The 19159-nt window shown below is 40.0% G+C and overlaps 4 protein-coding genes across 4 annotated transcripts in view; all 4 read right to left on the bottom strand.

The window, feature by feature from the left end:
- Positions 1-19159, bottom strand: part of LOC137023409 (protocadherin gamma-A11-like) — a 191596-nt gene that overhangs the window by 152365 nt on the left and 20072 nt on the right. The window lies entirely within an intron of this gene.
- On the bottom strand, positions 3179-5617 carry LOC137022984 (protocadherin beta-15-like). The gene has a single exon (XM_067389478.1). The coding sequence runs from the start codon at positions 5582-5584 to the stop codon at positions 3179-3181; it is 2406 nt and encodes an 801-aa protein (XP_067245579.1). The 5' UTR covers positions 5585-5617.
- Positions 7119-9560, bottom strand: LOC137022977 (protocadherin beta-16-like). Its single transcript, XM_067389463.1, has one exon. The coding sequence runs from the start codon at positions 9525-9527 to the stop codon at positions 7119-7121; it is 2409 nt and encodes an 802-aa protein (XP_067245564.1). The 5' UTR covers positions 9528-9560.
- On the bottom strand, positions 16141-19127 carry LOC137022968 (protocadherin beta-16-like). Its single transcript, XM_067389451.1, has 3 exons — positions 16752-19127; positions 16348-16496; positions 16141-16234 (listed from the first exon to the last, which is right to left on the bottom strand). Exons 1-3 carry the CDS (start codon positions 19125-19127, stop codon positions 16141-16143), a joined length of 2619 nt encoding a protein of 872 aa, XP_067245552.1.

Raw genomic sequence — 19159 nt, 5'->3', positions numbered from 1 at the left:
TAAAATGCTTCAGATGTTCAGCAGAAATTAAATCCAGCAAGACAATTACCATGTAAAAGACAACATAAATATAAAACTCAATGTAGAATAGCCAGAAGGACAGTATTATTGCAGCAATCAGTCACCGTCGATGATTTTCTGTTACTAGACGAGACTGAAACCCTCTATGACATCACAAACAGGGTGGAGAGATGTGTACTGAAGTCACACATTGTTTTGTAGGTGAACAGCGACACTTTGAGTTAAAGGAAAAAACTGCATGAGATTCACCTCTCTCACAGGATTAAGCCTCGGAACATGCACTGAACAGATGAAATGTACTTAAAATTATTTTGCAAAACCAGAAGCAGCAGTAACATTCTCTGAATAATGGGAGATCGAAATTACCACAGCATTTAGGCCTACAGTATTTACAATAAATAAATAAAATAAATAACAGAAAGCTGCCAGCTACACTGTGTATAAGTGGAAATAACACCAGTGCAGTGCAACAGTTAAGCACCATGGACAGAAAAATGAAAAAAAAAAAAAAAAAAAAAGACTGTTTATAAACAGTAACATTTAATTAAATCACAAAAGACAGAACATGCACAAACTGATATAAAAAAATCGAATGAGAGGCAAAACGATTAGACAACAGAAAGAGACTATATATATATATATATATATATATATATATATATATATATATATATATATATATATATATATATATATATATATATATATAATTTATTTATTTTTGATTAAAATATTTTGGATTTAAATACCTAAAACACATTGACTCATGAAAAATGATTCAACAAGTAGCCTATGTAATGACCAGACCAAAACTAGTTCATGGTCGATATTATCGGACAATGAGGGCCCTGCTACAGTCAACAGTTGGTCAGCTGAGATGTAATTTCCGAATATGACATCATGAATAGGGCGGAGAGACGCATAACATGAATGTCAGTGGTTGCAATTAAAACTTCAATTATAAAACAACAATAATTTTTCATTGCTCTGACATAACTGGAGACTTATGGATAACACACACACACACACACACATACACACACACACACACACACACACACACACACACACACACACACACACACACACACACACACACACACACACACACACACACACACACACACACGACTGTATACAGACCTACACCGTGTAAAATCAAAACCTTAACAGCAATAGACATTGCCTCTACAGCACTATGGACAGCAAATGGAAAAAATAGTATTTCTGTTAAACTTTATATCCGAGTGTACAAGCACTTATAAAATAATACTTATATACAAATTTAAATACACTTATAAACTTATTTCACATAATAGAGACAACATGTGACTATATATAGAACCTTATCAATGATCCGCATTGTGTAGGATCACATTACTTACATTTAACATGGGCCAGATTAAATAATCTATTGATCATTAATATTTCTGAAATCCCCTTTAAAAACAAAAAATGTCTTGTATTATATTTATGGATAAGGTTCCTCCACAAGATAACGAGAATTTACTAAAATCCCACATGAATTAACTTACTTGTGCGGCCAATCAAATTCCATTTACTCGTCGTGGGCCAATAGCGGGTGATGTACTGTAGAACACTCGCGCAAACATGCCATAAATGTAGCTACTTATCAGATGTGAAACTGACCTTGAAATGTTCCACATGCAAAAGACCACTTGAATGAGTCAAATGAAACAAAACAGAGAAAAGAGCCTGTTGCCAATGGAAACAGTCGGTTTAGAAGAAAAATCACATTAAATGTAAACACAGAGCAACATAATTAATAAGACTTGGTTAATCTTGAAACGAACAGCTCATTCTCCCGATTAATCCCTTAGGCAACAGAACAATACTGTCATAAGAAATTACATCGATTCATGTATTCAGCATTAATATCTCATCGATAAAATGAACACAAACTTTGCTAACACACTAAAAGCAAAGGCTTTCAAAAGAACGAGGCAATTCTTTAGACTCAAAAAAAAAAAAAAAAAAATCAAAAACAACTTTACAGTTTTTTACAGACGCTAGGACACATTTCTCAATACTTAGGTCACTTTTGCAAAACTCTTCACACAGTTCTCCTAACCAACTTTCATCTTGGCACAGCAGTTAATTTCACATTCAAAATGCACTAAATCTACCAAAACACTTCATTCATGTCTCAAATCAACTCATTCTTCCAGAACACTAGCAAAGGTTTTCACCAAGCAAACACACTTTGTCAGTCATAAAACATCGACCTTAAAAACACTAACATCAGTTAGCATTATACAATGTTTTCTTTTTTTAAATTTCTTTATAAAACAAGAATGACACTCTCTACTGCTTATAATTCACCGCAGTACATGTTACATGGTCCATGTTTACATTACAGAACAAAATTATTCCTAAGTTTCCCCTTTTGAATGGATGGTAATGAAACTGAAAAACAAATGCTTGTGTAGGTGTTCAGTTTCATCTAATTCCTCTGATAGTATTTGATTTTTTATATTCAGAATATATTTCATTACAATATTACTATAGAAATGCAGCATATTTCTGCCTTATTCAGTTTTGTATGATGTTATTGTTTTGAACATAAGTTTAACAGTTTTGAAAACAGTATGTAAGCATGTGCAAATCGGTCTGTACATACAAAGAGTTTTGGCAGTTGTTGTGTCTGAGTGAGAAAAGAATTCATGAAATTTGAGAGATGTAGTCATTGAATGCATTTTGTGCCAAAGCAATGATAACTGATCCTCAGTTTAGCCCACATAGACTTCTGTTGTGCTCACTGTGTGAAGAGTTTTGCAAAAGTGACCTAAGTATTGAGAAATGTGTCCTAGCGTCTGTAAAAAACTGTAATCACGTTGAATAAAATATCTAGTTAAGAGGGGAGGGGAATAATCACGTAAAAATGCATAATTCGTGACGCCTCATAACATAAAACCGACCATACAGTACATGACCAAAAAGTAAATTAATCCACTCAAATGTAGCCTTTTAAAAAATATTTTAAAATGACTCTCAAACAGATCCATGTGCATAAAATAAAGTTTTCGAATAAGTTCGGAACTTGTGGTCTTATAAGAGACTGTTGGTTGGGAACGCGATCAGTTTTGAATGGAAATACACATTGAAATTGGAGGCCCAGATAAACCTATATTTGAAATCAACAAATAATTAAAGCAATTAGTCCTACCTGAAACGAGTCGCTCATTTCTGCATCAAGTCCTTCAAGATCATCCACAGCAGACTGAGTCTTTTTCAGAGTCAGGTCAGCAGTCAGTGTGCCCTCATTATAAGATCTGACGAACTTGAAGTCACTAGTGCGCGAGCCCGTGGTCAGGTACGCGTCATAATTGTAAGTGCTGCGGAGAGTTCCCGCGCCCTCCACCTCTGCGTAATTTGGAGGGAGATACGCGCTGGGAATGGCTACAGCTCCATCAAACAACAGTCTGGGCTTTCTCCTGCGACAAAACCTCACGGCCAGGATGATGATGATGAAGGTCAGGAAGAAAGTGGAAACGGACACCAGCGCGATGATCAAATAAAACGTCAGTTTGGAGCTGCTCTCGTCATGAGACATGTCTTTCAGTTCTGGAACTTCAGCCAAGTTATCTGATATGAGTAAATACAACGCGCACGTGGCTGAGAGAGAGGGCTGTCCGTTATCTCTCACGGACACAATAAGGTTCTGTTTCATGCTGTCAGATTCAGAAATGTCCCGCTGCGTCCTGATCTCCCCGCTGTGGACACCGATAGTGAAAAGTCCCGGATCAGTGGCTTTAATAATGTGATACGAGAGCCACGCGTTCTGGCCAGAATCCGCGTCCACGGAGATCACCTTGGAGACCAGAGAGCCCGCCTGAGCAGCTTTGGGCACCATCTCGGTCATGAAGGAGTTTCCCTCCGGAGAGGGGTATAATATCTGAGGGGAGTTGTCATTCTCATCCGATATGAAGACACTCACGCTCACGTTACTGCTCAGAGGAGGAGAACCGTTGTCTCTGGCTAACACGAGCACTTTGAAACTCTTCAGCTGTTCGTAATCAAACGATCTCACGGCATGAATGACCCCGGTGTCTCCGTTGATGGATAGAAAGGAGGACACCGGTGCGCCATTGACATCAGAGGACAACAGAGAATAAACTACAGTGCCATTCTGTCTCCAGTCCGGGTCTGTAGCTGATACTGAACAAATAGAGGAGCCCGGTTTGTTATTTTCTTGCACATGAGCTCTGTAATTGTGCTCCTGAAATACAGGTGGATTATCATTGACGTCAGCTACAGTCAAGTGAAGATTCTTAGTGGAAGATAAAGGCGGAGAGCCCTCATCAGTAGCAGTGATTGTAAGATTATAATCAGAGAGCAGCTCGCGGTCTAATTCACCTGTGGTCACCAGAGAATAGTAATTTTTGATCGAAGGAACGAGTTTAAATGGGACGTTCTGCTGAATGGAGCAGTGCACCTGTCCGTTATTCTCAGAGTCTCTGTCCTGAACATTAATGATGCCAACCTCTGTACCGGGGAACGCGTTCTCGGGAACGGGACTGTTAAGAGAATTAATGACTATTATAGGAGCGTTATCATTGACATCAGTAACATCTATTACTACAGTGCATCTACTTGCTAATCCTTGACCATCTTTAGCTTGAATGGGCAGTTCAATTGAACTCTCCTCCTCATAATCAAAGAACCGTCTTAATTTAATTTCACCAGACACTGCATCAAGGAAAAACATTTCCAGATGGCTTTCTGGTAAATGACCAAATTCATAAGTCACCTCTCCATTTTGTCCCTCGTCAGCATCAGTAGCGCTCACTGTCAGCACTACAGTATCTAGAGGAGAATTTTCAGGCAGACTGACTTTATAGACGGCCTGACTAAAGACTGGAGCATTATCATTAGCATCCAGCACAGTGACGTGTATGGCTACAGTACCTGATCTCGGTGGAGTCCCGCCGTCTACCGCAGTGAGAATTAATGTCACCTCTTTCTGCTGCTCACGATCTAGCTCTTTATTCAGCACGAGCTCGTCATATTTCCCTCCGTTTGCCCCCGTAAGCACACTCAGAATAAAATGGTTATTGTTTTGAAGTGTATATGACTGCACTGAATTCACACCAATATCTGCATCGTGGGCCTCATCTAATAAGTAACGAGATCCTTTGTCCGCTGATTCCCGAATTTCGAATTTTATTACGCTTTGTTTGAACTGTGGTGAATTATCATTTATGTCTTCAATATTGAGAATGAAACGATGAAGCTCTAAAGGATTTTCCAGCACGAGCTCCTGTTTAATAACACATGAAGCTTTCTTTCCACAAATCTCCTCTCTGTCGATTCTCTCCGCTACGGTCAGTTCTCCAGTATTCAGATTAATGTCACAGTATCGTTTTCTGTTACCTTCAGTGTCAATACGAGCCTTACGAGATGACAGTCTGTTCACATCGAGCCCGAGATCCTTTGCTATATTTCCAATCACAGATCCGCGTTTCATCTCCTCCGGGAAAGAATAGCTCACGTCTCCATAAGCGGTGTGCGCCATCAGCACGAAGAACAAAAGACCAAACATCTCGACAGCAAAGCAGAACCTTTAAAATGCTTCAGAAATTGATTAGAAATGAAATCCAGAAATACAAGTAGCCCTAACATGTAAAAAGAAACATAAGTCTATAACCAGTGTCCGAAATACAGTCCTTTGATCTCCGTCGACGATTTTCTATAACGAGACGAGCTTGAAACTGTGTATGACATCAGAATCAGGGTGGAGAGATGTGTACTGAACACACACATGGTTTTGCAGGTGAACAGCGACACTGTGAGTTAAAATAAGAAACTACAAAAAAAAAAAAAAAAAAAAAAAAAAAAAGGAGGGGAAAAAGCAACACACCCAAACACCAAGAGTAAATGACAGTGCAGCACCACGGACAGCGACAGGGAAAACCTGCCGTATGCCATTTCCAATCAGACTAAAGACATTTACAAAATAAACTTAATGGTATATTTCTGTCATTCGAATTAAGTTTCATCTATAAACCATCAATATATCAAGGATACATGGATGAGAGAAAACGTAAAACTACTTAATATCCACATTTATAGATTCGATTACATATAGCAGAATCTATGGACACGTAGCCTACTAATGATCTCAAAAAAAGAAGAAGAAAATAGACAGGATTATTTAACAGTGTGAGACAGAAACTAGATTTTTTAACTCTAAAGATCACCAACAAATAACTTTTAACCTATTTAAATCCAAAATAGTAGCTAGTGAAAAACAAACAAACAAATATTTTAAATGAGTAAAAACACATCGATTTGTGAATCATGCCTCATGACTTACAACTGCCCACCTGACCAAAAAATATATACATTTGAAGGCAACTTAACTCGTGGTACTTCTCTGATGTTAAAATGTCACGCATGCGTCTACAATGAAAGTACATGAAAGAGTCAAAAGATCTGTCAAGAACAGAGTCTGCTGCTAAAGAAAGTACTCAGTTTAGAACACAAATACATTATAAATCTGTACATCAAACCATTCCTAATGCAACTATTTATTGAAAAAATACATTTCGCATCAAGGCCTCATCGATAAGTTGAATAAAAAAAAAAAAATAAAAAAAATCAATAATCACAAACTTGGCTACACAGTTAACAAGAGATCAGACAGCACGCTGACTCAGATAACAGAAAAAGGCTTCTAAAAGGTCAAAGCAAGTTCTTTGACTTTAGAAAGTTTAGAGACAGGAAAAGAGAAAGGAGAAAGACAAGAACAAAAATAAAATTTAAAAAAAAAAAAAAAAAAAAAAAAAAAGATAAAAACGCTAATACGTAAAACATAAATTCGTGAATCATGCATCATGACTTACAGTTGATAACTCGTGAGCAGAATAATCTAATATATATATATATATATATATATATATATATATATATATATATATATATATATATATATATATATATATATAAATTAATGTAGCTACTTTTCTGACTTCAGCTTGTCCCTCAAAGAATCTTGACTTCTTTTTAAGAGCCTGTTGCCAATCAAAGCGGTCAATTTTGAACACAAATACACATTAATATGGAAGCCCTGACCACTAAACACAAAATAAATACTTTGTTGGTCCTACCTGAAACGAGTCGCTCATTTCTGCATCAAGTCCTTCAAGATCATCCACAGCAGACTGAGTCTTTTTCAGAGTCAGGTCAGCAGTCAGTGTGCCCTCATTATAAGATCTGACGAACTTGAAGTCACTAGTGCGCGAGCCCGTGGTCAGGTACGCGTCATAATTGTAAGTGCTGCGGAGAGTTCCCGCGCCCTCCACCTCTGCGTAATTTGGAGGGAGATACGCGCTGGGAATGGCTACAGCTCCATCAAACAACAGTCTGGGCTTTCTCCTGCGACAAAACCTCACGGCCAGGATGATGATGATGAAGGTCAGGAAGAAAGTGGAAACGGACACCAGCGCGATGATCAAATAAAACGTCAGTTTGGAGCTGCTCTCGTCATGAGACATGTCTTTCAGTTCTGGAACTTCAGCCAAGTTATCTGATATGAGTAAATACAACGCGCACGTGGCTGAGAGAGAGGGCTGTCCGTTATCTCTCACGGACACAATAAGGTTCTGTTTCATGCTGTCAGATTCAGAAATGTCCCGCTGCGTCCTGATCTCCCCGCTGTGGACACCGATAGTGAAAAGTCCCGGATCAGTGGCTTTAATAATGTGATACGAGAGCCACGCGTTCTGGCCAGAATCCGCGTCCACGGAGATCACCTTGGAGACCAGAGAGCCCGCCTGAGCAGCTTTGGGCACCATCTCGGTCATGAAGGAGTTTCCCTCCGGAGAGGGGTATAATATCTGAGGGGAGTTGTCATTCTCATCCGATATGAAGACACTCACGCTCACGTTACTGCTCAGAGGAGGAGAACCGTTGTCTCTGGCTAACACGAGCACTTTGAAACTCTTCAGCTGTTCGTAATCAAACGACCTCACGGCATGAATTACCCCGGTGTCTCCGTTAATGGATAGAAAGGAGGACACCGGTGCGCCATTGACATCAGAGGACAACAGAGAATAAACTACAGTGCCATTCTGTCTCCAGTCCGGGTCTGTAGCTGATACTGAACAAATAGAGGAGCCCGGTTTGTTATTTTCTTGCACATGAGCTCTGTAATTGTGCTCCTGAAATACAGGTGGATTATCATTGACGTCAGCTACAGTCAAGTGAAGATTCTTAGTGGAAGATAAAGGCGGAGAGCCCTCATCAGTAGCAGTGATTGTAAGATTATAATCAGAGAGCAGCTCGCGGTCTAATTCACCTGTGGTCACCAGAGAATAGTAATTTTTGATCGAAGGAACGAGTTTAAATGGGACGTTCTGCTGAATGGAGCAGCGCACCTGTCCGTTATTCTCAGAGTCTCTGTCCTGAACATTAATGATGCCAACCTCTGTACCGGGGAACGCGTTCTCGGGAACGGGACTACGTAAAGATTTCAAACGTATCTCAGGAGCATTGTCATTGACATCTGTAAGTTGAATTACAACTTTAGCGTCACTGGATAAACCAAATCCATCTTTACCTTCAACGCGTAATTCATAAACCGCTTCGTCCTCGAAATCAAGTGCACCTGTAACTCGAATATCACCTGTATGTGGATCTAACGAGAACAGCTTTCTAGCTCTGTCAGAGATACGACCAAATTCATATGTTACTTCTCCATTTTGTCCCTCGTCAGCATCAGTAGCGCTCACTGTCAGCACTACAGTATCTAGAGGAGAATTTTCAGGCAGACTGACTTTATAGACGGCCTGACTAAAGACTGGAGCATTATCATTAGCATCCAGCACAGTGACGTGTATGGCTACAGTACCTGATCTCGGTGGAGTCCCGCCGTCTACCGCAGTGAGAATTAATGTCACCTCTTTCTGCTGCTCACGATCCAACTCTTTCTCTAGCAGTAATTCCAAATTCTTTTCTCCGTCTACATTTGAATTAATAGCCAGTTGAAAATTATTATTTTTTTGTAGATTGTATTTTTGAACTGCATTCTGTCCTACATCAGCATCATGAGCCGAATTCAAGCGATAGCGAGTACCTCGGTCAGCAGACTCACTAATTTCAAATGTGATGAAATCCTTTGAGAAAACAGGCGAATTGTCGTTAATATCCTGGATTTGAACTGAAACACGGTGCAGCTCTAAGGGATCCTCTAGCATGAACTCAAATTTTAAAACACATGAAACCCTGTCGCCACAAATCTCCTCTCTGTCGATTCTCTCCGCTACGGTCAGTTCTCCAGTATTCAGATTAATGTCACAGTATCGTTTTCTGTTACCTTCAGTGTCAATACGAGCCTTACGAGATGACAGTCTGTTCACATCGAGCCCGAGATCCTTTGCTATATTTCCAATCACAGATCCGCGTTTCATCTCCTCCGGGAAAGAATAGCTCACGTCTCCATAAGCGGTGTGCGCCATCAGCACGAAGAACAAAAGACCAAACATCTCGACTGCAGAGCAGAACGTTTGAAATGACTAAGAAATTAAATCCAGGAACACAACAATGTACATGTAAAAGGAGAACATAAATGCAAATCTAAATTTGGAAATGTTGTCAGGAGTACAGTATATGAGGCAGTCTCCGTCGACGATTTTCTATAATAAGGCGAGCTCAAAGTCCTGTGTATGACATCAGAATCAGGGTGGAGAGATGTGTACTGAACACACACATGGTTTTGAAGGTGAACAGCGACACTGTGAGTTACAATAAGAAACTGCATGACATTCATATCTCTGACAGGATTAAGTGCTGGAATATACACCGAACTTGGCATATACTGAAGTATTTTGAGAATCAAGAAGATTCACTGAAGATTGGGAGATTAAAAAAAACAAAATCATTCAAGGTACTAATACAAAAAAGAAAGAAAGAAAGAAAGAAAGAAAGAAAGAAAGAAAGAAAGAAAGAAAGAAAGAAAGAAAGAAAGAAAGAAAGAAAGAAAACAGCGGTATAAAGGGATACATTATTAAGAAGCGAAAAATCCAAATACCAAGAATAATGCTGATGCAGCACCATGGACAGCAAAAATAAAACCTGCTCAATGCAAATTCCATTTCTATTTAAATGGCATTTAAAAATATCGACATCAGAATGTAACTGTCTTCATAAATCACATTTACATAAAAGAGACATCGATAAGAAAAATGCGAAATTACATAAAACAGCAAAATTTTGTCAGTCTATTACAAACATCCGAGTGCCACACAAAGTGACGTTAATAAAAAAACGATAAAAATGCGTTTGACAAAACGAGTAGTCAAAAGAACAAGTCAGTTTCTGATTTATTTATTTAAATGTCACCATAGACTAACTGTAAGCGCTTTAAATGAAAGAATAACGATATTAAAAATAATGAAAAACTCAATAGTAACACGACTCGTGAAACATGATACATGACTTACTGAAGATCATACATGAAAAAAATAAAATAAAAAATAGACTAATTTATCGATCTATATTTCAGACTTCAAACTGAACCTCGCAAATGTTCATGTGTCTAAAAGCACTTAAACGAGTCACGTGATCTTGCTATATTAAAGAGTCTGTTGTCGATGAAAGCAGTCAGTTAAATTACATATACACATCTAATCTGTAAACTCAGTCGATAAGCATTTATTTTCTAAAGAAAGTATTCTCGTGTCCACATTATGTCCTTCCAGATCACAAGAACACAGGTTTGACCAATCTATAAAGAATATACTTGTACAAGACAACGCAACTGTGACGTCAGTTATCATATGAACAGAGTGGAGAAACAATGTCAACGGTGGCTCTGGTAAACAGCAACACATAGTTCTATTAGGAAACTCTAATAATTCTGACAATAAATGCCAAAACGTGGATACAACACATGAAATGTCTTCACAATATCAAAAGCCTGGATCAAACAAACATTATCGTATAATTGAAAAGAGAACAAGCTCTTTCAAGACAACACTCTTTCAGTTTCAAGACAATATATTAAATCTACACATAAATATATATATATAAAAGACACGACTGTATACAGACACAGTATTGAGAAAAACCCGCCAGCAACAGATACTGCCTGTACAGCACCATGGACAGCAAATATACCATTACAGCTAAACTTACTATCACACACATATATATATATATATATATATATATATATATATATATATATATATATATATATATATATATATATATATATATATATATATATATATATATACACGAGATGAAGTAAAAAAGTAAATAAAAATATAGAGAAACTCATCAACTATTCAAACCGCATTATGTGACTTTGAGCCACTTAATCTGAATTTTTAACATTTCTAAAATCCCTTTGAAACCTTTTTTCCCCTTTTTGTCTAATAATAAACTGGTGCGGATTTACCAATATATATATATATATATATATATATATATATATATATATATATATATATATATATATATATATATATATATATATATATATATAAAAGATAATATGCTTGTACAAGGAATTATTTAATTGATATAGTTACTTTTCAGACTTCAAACTGACCCTCTAAAATGTTAGTCTATGCCAATGAAAGTAGTCAATTCAGAACAGAAATAAATATCAAATAATAATAATAAAAATCCTTTGTTAGTCCTACCTGAAACGAGTCGTTCATTTCTGCATCAAGTCCTTCAAGATCATCCACAGCAGACTGAGTCTTTTTCAGAGTCAGGTCAGCAGTCAGTGTGCCCTCATTATAAGATCTGACGAACTTGAAGTCACTAGTGCGCGAGCCCGTGGTCAGGTACGCGTCATAATTGTAAGTGCTGCGGAGAGTTCCCGCGCCCTCCACCTCTGCGTAATTTGGAGGGAGATACGCGCTGGGAATGGCTACAGCTCCATCAAACAACAGTCTGGGCTTTCTCCTGCGACAAAACCTCACGGCCAGGATGATGATGATGAAGGTCAGGAAGAAAGTGGAAACGGACACCAGCGCGATGATCAAATAAAACGTCAGTTTGGAGCTGCTCTCGTCATGAGACATGTCTTTCAGTTCTGGAACTTCAGCCAAGTTATCTGATATGAGTAAATACAACGCGCACGTGGCTGAGAGAGAGGGCTGTCCGTTATCTCTCACGGACACAATAAGGTTCTGTTTCATGCTGTCAGATTCAGAAATGTCCCGCTGCGTCCTGATCTCCCCGCTGTGGACACCGATAGTGAAAAGTCCCGGATCAGTGGCTTTAATAATGTGATACGAGAGCCACGCGTTCTGGCCAGAATCCGCGTCCACGGAGATCACCTTGGAGACCAGAGAGCCCGCCTGAGCAGCTTTGGGCACCATCTCGGTCATGAAGGAGTTTCCCTCCGGAGAGGGGTATAATATCTGAGGGGAGTTGTCATTCTCATCCGATATGAAGACACTCACGCTCACGTTACTGCTCAGAGGAGGAGAACCGTTGTCTCTGGCTAACACGAGCACTTTGAAACTCTTCAGCTGTTCGTAATCAAACGACCTCACGGCATGAATGACCCCGGTGTCTCCGTTAATGGATAGAAAGGAGGACACCGGTGCGCCACTGACATCAGAGGACAACAGAGAATAAACTACAGTGCCATTCTGTCTCCAGTCCGGGTCTGTAGCTGATACTGAACAAACAGAGGAGCCCGGTTTGTTATTTTCTTGCACATGAGCTCTGTAATTGTGCTCCTGAAATACAGGTGGATTATCATTCACGTCAGCTACAGTCAAGTGAAGATTCTTAGTGGAAGATAAAGGCGGAGAGCCCTCATCAGTAGCAGTGATTGTAAGATTATAATCAGAGAGCAGCTCGCGGTCTAATTCACCTGTGGTCACCAGAGAATAGTAATTTTTGATCGAAGGAACGAGTTTAAATGGGACGTTCTGCTGAATGGAGCAGCGCACCTGTCCGTTATTCTCAGAGTCTCTGTCCTGAACATTAATGATGCCAACCTCTGTACCGGGTAACGCGTTCTCGGGAATGGGGATTTTAAGAGATTTAATCATAATAACAGGGACATTATCGTTGACATCAACAACATCAATTAATACAGTAGAATAACTGACTAAACCTTGACCATCTTTACCTTGAATTGTAAGTTCAATTGAGCTTTCCTCCTCAAAATCAATGAGCCCCGTTATTTTAATCTCACCAGACAATGGATCCAGCGAAAATGTTTTCAGGTGCTGTTCAGTCAAATGACCAAATTCATATGTCACCTCTCCATTATGTCCTTCGTCAATATCTGTTGCACTTACTTTAGCCACTACGGTATCTACAGGAGAATTTTCAGGCAGACTGACTTTATAGACGGCCTGACTAAAGACTGGAGCATTATCATTAGCATCCAGCACAGTGACGTGTATGGCTACAGTACCTGATCTCGGTGGAGTCCCGCCGTCTACCGCAGTGAGAATTAATGTCACCTCTTTCTGCTGCTCACGATCCAGCTCTTTATTCAGCACGAGCTCGCCATAATTCCAAATTCTTTTCTCCGTCTACATTTGAATTAATAGCCAGTTGAAAATTATTCATTGTTTTGAAGTGTATATGACTGCACTGAATTCATTCCAATATCTGAATCATGAGCCTCATCTAATAAATAACGAGATCCTTTGTCTGCAGATTCCCTAATTTCGAAATTGATTAGAGTCTGTTTGAATTGTGGTGAATTATCATTTATGTCTTCAATATTGAGAATAAATCGATGCAGCTCCAAAGGGTTTTCTAACACGAGCTCCTGTTTAATAACACATGAAGCTTTCTTTCCACAAAGACTCTCTCTGTCGATTCTCTCCGCTACGGTCAGTTCTCCAGTATTCAGATTAATGTCACAGTATCGTTTTCTGTTACCTTCAGTATCAATGCGAGCATTACCAGATGAAAGCCTGTGCACATCGAGCCCGAGATCCTTTGCTATATTTCCAATCACAGATCCGCGTTTCATCTCCTCCGGGAAAGAATAGCTCACGTCTCCATAAGCGGTGTGCGCCATCAGCACGAAGAACAAAAGACCAAACATCTCGACAGCAGAACCTTTTTTAAATGCTTAATAAAGTGAGCAGAAATTATATCCAGATAAACAACAAATATGTAAAATAAAAGACAAAATTAAGAAATTTAGTAAAATAGACTGATTGTCAGACATACAGTCCTTCTGTCACTGTAGACGATTTTTCTATAACGAGACGAGCTTGAAGCCCTGTGTATGACATCAGAATCAGGGTGGAGAGATGTGTACTGAACACACACATTGTTTTGAAGGTGAACAGCGACACCGTGAGTTAAAGTAAGAAACTGCATGACATTAATTTCTCTCAGAATTAAGTGTTATAACATACAAACAACGGGCATTGTGTACTTGTTTAGCAACTATATTTTTATTTTATTTTTATGTAATTGTTTAGCAAAGCAAAAACCAACAGCAACATTCTCAGAAGCTTCTATTCATAGTATGTATATTATTATTTAAAATAAATAAATAAATAAATAAATAAAAGCAATGGAGGGATAAAGAGCTACAAATATGTAAGAGCAAAATAACCAAACACTAAGAGTAAATGCCAGTGCAGCACCATAGACAGCGACAGGGAAAACCTGACCTATGCCATTTCCAATCAGACTAAAAGCATGTATAAAACACTTTGCTTAACGGAATATTACTGACACTGACATCCAAAATGAATTCCCTTCATAACTACATGAAAATACATAAGGAGAAATGTAAAGATAAATATCAGCATTTTATCACAAATCCAACATGTCCTTGTAACATAGTAAAAGATTACTAACAAACAACTTTTATCGCTTTGAACCCAAAATAGCAGCTAGTGCCAAAAAATAATTAAGTAAAATAAAAACAAATCGATTTGAATCATGTCATGTCTTAAAATTGTTCATACTAGACCAGAAAAATAAAAAAAGACCACTAAAAAAGGCCACTTAATGCAGCTACTTTTCTGACTAAGATCAGGTGTGTTCGACATGAGCTGAAGAAGAGTTTAAAGCAGGCAAAGTTGGATTATAAAAAGAAAGTAGAGAGGAAGTTGCAGCATAATAACATCAGAGAGATGTGGAGAGGCATGAGGAATATGACTGGCTATAAGAAGAAGAACAGGCAGATAACAGGGGGTGATTTGGACAGAGCCAATGAATTTAACCTCTTTTATAATAGGTTTGATAGAACGGCTAGTGTTTGCCCAGCCTCTGCAGGATTTATTTATCCACACGGTTGTTCTCTCTCTATAGCAGCTATACATTTTCCCAGTGGCGTGCACAGGGCCTTTAATCGTGAAAGTGAAACTGCCCTTTTCATTCGTGTCACGATGCCCTCGGAATGCGATTTTTACAGGGGGGGACACAACCCCTGTCCTCAGGATGCGATTTCGCACCTGCCCCAGCAGAGGTCTGTGCACGCCACTGCATTCTCCTACTATTACATCACCATCCACTCATTCACGCTGCAGATCCTCTACTACCACTATTGTAGGTGCAACTCCCTACAAACCTGGCTCCACCTCCCTGACCTTTACAGTAGAAGAGGTGAGGTCAGAGCTTGGAAGGCTGCGTCCAGGGAAAGCAGCGGGCCCAGATGGTGTGTGTCCGAGCTTGCTTAAGGAGTGTGCAGCCCAACTAGCTGTACCTCTTCAGAAGATTTTCAAGCTCAGCCTACAGACGGGGAAGGTGCTGCTGTGGAGGAAAACAACATGTCTTGTGCTAGTACCTAAAGCAGGGTGCTCGGAGGATATTAATGATTTTAGACCAGTTGCACTCACTTTACACCTTATGAAAACCATGGAGCAGCTACTTCTCCAACTCTTAAGACCAGTGACTGCACTTGCACAGGATACTCTTCAGTTTGCTTATCAGGAATGTATTGGAGTGGACGATGTGGTCCTGTACAAGCGGCATAAGGGCTTATCTGGATGAGCCTGGCTGTTTTGTGAGGATGCTGTTTTTTTTTTTTACTTTTCTAGTGCATTCAGTACCATCAGGCCACCCATCCTGAGAGATAAACTCAAATGCCTGGGGGTTACATCCTTCAATTACTACCTGGATAACTGACTATCTGACAGAACAGGTTCAGTTTGTCAGGCTGGGGAACTGGGTCTCTGAGACAGTGCTGAGCAGCATTGGGGCACCACAAGGGACTGTCTTAGCTCCTTTCTTGTTAGCTCTATTTATATTGGACCTTAAATACAACTCTGAGTCTTGCCATATACAGAAATATTCTGATGATACAGCTATTGTGGCGTGTATCAGGGATGGACTGGAAGGGGATACAAGGACCTTGTGAGCACCTTCAGTGACTGAAGCAACAAGAACAGCCTCCTTTTGAACACCATGAAGACTAAGGAAGTGGTGGTAGACTTTTGTAGATCTAGGACACACTTGCGGTCTGTTTGTATATGTGGGGAGGCCATTGAGGTGGTGCAGTCCTATAAGTATATGGGTGTGCACCTGGATAATAAACTGGACTTGTCCCTAAATATGAATGCCCTCTACAAAAAGGGGCAGAGCCACCTCTTTTTACCTCAGGAGGCTCAAGTTCTTTGATGTCTGCAATGGAATGTTGTGCATGTTCCATCAGTCAGCTGTGACTAGTGTATAGTGGAAGCAGTCGAGTGGAGAAAAATACACTTTTTCACAATTTCAATCCACCAAATATTTTTTAAAGAAAGACTTAGTCCTACCTGATAGGAGTCGCTCATTTCTGCATCAAGTCCTTCAAGATCATCCACAGCAGACTGAGTCTTTTTCAGAGTCAGGTCAGCAGTCAGTGTGCCCTCATTATAAGATCTGACGAACTTGAAGTCACTAGTGCGCGAGCCCGTGGTCAGGTACGCGTCATAATTGTAAGTGCTGCGGAGAGTTCCCGCGCCCTCCACCTCTGCGTAATTTGGAGGGAGATACGCGCTGGGAATGGCTACAGCTCCATCAAACAACAGTCTGGGCTTTCTCCTGCGACAAAACCTCACGGCCAGGATGATGATGATGAAGGTCAGGAAAAAAGTGGAAACGGACACCAGCGCGATGATCAAATAAAACGTCAGTTTGGAGCTGCTCTCGTCATGAGACATGTCTTTCAGTTCTGGAACTTCAGCCAAGTTATCTGATATGAGTAAATACAACGCACACGTGGCTGAGAGAGAGGGCTGTCCGTTATCTCTCACGGACACAATAAGGTTCTGCTTCATGCTGTCAGATTCAGAAATGTCCCGCTGCGTCCTGATCTCCCCGCTGTGGACACCGATAGTGAAAAGTCCTGGATCAGTCGCTTTAATAATGTGATACGAGAGCCACGCGTTCTGGCCAGAATCCGCGTCCACGGCGATCACCTTGGAGACCAGGGAGCCCGCCTGCGCAGCTTTGGGCACCATCTCGGTCATGAAGGAGTTTCCCTCCGGAGAGGGGTATAATATCTGAGGGGAGTTGTCATTCTCATCCGATATGAAGACACTCACGCTCACGTTACTGCTCAGAGGAGGAGAACCGTTGTCTCTGGCTAACACGAGCACTTTGAAACTCTTCAGCTGTTCGTAATCAAACGACCTCACGGCATGAATGACCCCGGTGTCTCCGTTAATGGATAGAAAGGAGGACACCGGTGCGCCATTGACATCAGAGGACAACAGAGAATAAACTACAGTGCCATTCTGTCTCCAGTCCGGGTCTGTAGCTGATACTGAACAAATAGAGGAGCCCGGTTTGTTATTTTCTTGCACATGAGCTCTGTAATTGTGCTCCTGAAATACAGGTGGATTATCATTGACGTCAGCTACAGTCAAGTGAAGATTCTTAGTGGAAGATAAAGGCGGAGAGCCCTCATCAGTAGCAGTGATTGTAAGATTATAATCAGAGAGCAGCTCGCGGTCTAATTCACCTGTGGTCACCAGAGAATAGTAATTTTTGATTGAAGGAACGAGTTTAAATGGGACGTTCTGCTGAATAGAGCAGCGCACCTGTCCGTTATTCTCAGAGTCTCTGTCCTGAACATTAATGATGCCAACCTCTGTACCGGGTAACGCGTTCTCAGGAACGGGACTATTCAGGGATTTAAGTATTATTATAGGGGCGTTATCATTGATATCAACAATATCTATTAATACTGTGGAATAACTGGCTAATCCTTGACCATCTTTTGCTTGAATTGGAAGTTCAATTGTACTCTCCTCTTCATAATCAATTTGACCTGTTAGTTTAATCACACCATATACTGCATCGATGAAGAATAGCTGTAGGACTTTTTGAGGTAAATGACCAAACGCATAAGTCACTTCTCCATTTTGTCCCTCGTCAGCATCAGTAGCGCTCACTGTCAGCACTACAGTATCTAGAGGAGAATTTTCAGGCAGACTGACTTTATAGACGGCCTGACTAAAGACTGGAGCATTATCATTAGCATCCAGCACAGTGACGTGTATGGCTACAGTACCTGATCTCGGTGGAGTCCCGCCGTCTACCGCAGTGAGAATTAATGTCACCTCTTTCTGCTGCTCACGATCCAACTCTTTATTAAGAACTAGCTCACCATATTTCCTTCCATTTGCCCTAGTAACTACACTAAGAATAAAATTTTCATTATTTTGAAGTGTATATGACTGCACTTCATTCAGACCAATATCTGCATCGTAAGCCTCTTCTAATAAGTAACGAGATCCTTTGACCGCTGATTCCCGTATTTCAAATTTTATAACACTTTCTTTGAACTGTGGTGAATTATCATTTATGTCCTCAATATTGAGAATGAAGCGATGAAGCTCTAAAGGATTTTCCAGCACGAGCTCCTGTTTAATAACACATGAAGCTTTCTTTCCGCAAATCTCCTCTCTGTCGATTCTCTCCGCTACGGTCAGTTCTCCAGTATTCAGATTAACGTCACAGTATCGTTTTCTGTTACCTTCAGTATCAATGCGAGCCTTACGAGATGACAGTCTGTTCACATCGAGCCCAAGATCCTTTGCTATATTTCCAATCACAGATCCGCGTTTCATCTCCTCCGGGAAAGAATAGCTCACGTCTCCATAAGCGGTGTGCGCCATCAGCACAAAGAACAAAAGACCAAACATCTCGACAGCAAAGCAGAACATTTATAATGTTT

The sequence above is a fragment of the Chanodichthys erythropterus genome, chromosome 1 (genome assembly GCF_024489055.1).
Source record: "Chanodichthys erythropterus isolate Z2021 chromosome 1, ASM2448905v1, whole genome shotgun sequence".
Lineage (NCBI taxonomy): Eukaryota > Metazoa > Chordata > Actinopteri > Cypriniformes > Xenocyprididae > Chanodichthys > Chanodichthys erythropterus.
This window is presented reverse-complemented; position numbering and strand designations above follow the sequence as displayed.

Coding starts and splice junctions, on each gene's coding strand:
- LOC137022984 (XM_067389478.1), bottom strand. CDS start 5,584: ATGTTTGGTCTTTTGTTCTTCGTGCTGATGGCGCACACCGCTTATGGA.
- LOC137022977 (XM_067389463.1), bottom strand. CDS start 9,527: ATGTTTGGTCTTTTGTTCTTCGTGCTGATGGCGCACACCGCTTATGGA.
- LOC137022968 (XM_067389451.1), bottom strand. CDS start 19,127: ATGTTTGGTCTTTTGTTCTTTGTGCTGATGGCGCACACCGCTTATGGA. Junction 16,497..16,751: donor AAATGAGCGACTCCTATCAG/GTAGGACTAAGT, acceptor ATATACTTATAG/GACTGCACCACCTCAATGGC. Junction 16,235..16,347: donor TCACTGAAGGTGCTCACAAG/GTCCTTGTATCC, acceptor CAATATAAATAG/AGCTAACAAGAAAGGAGCTA.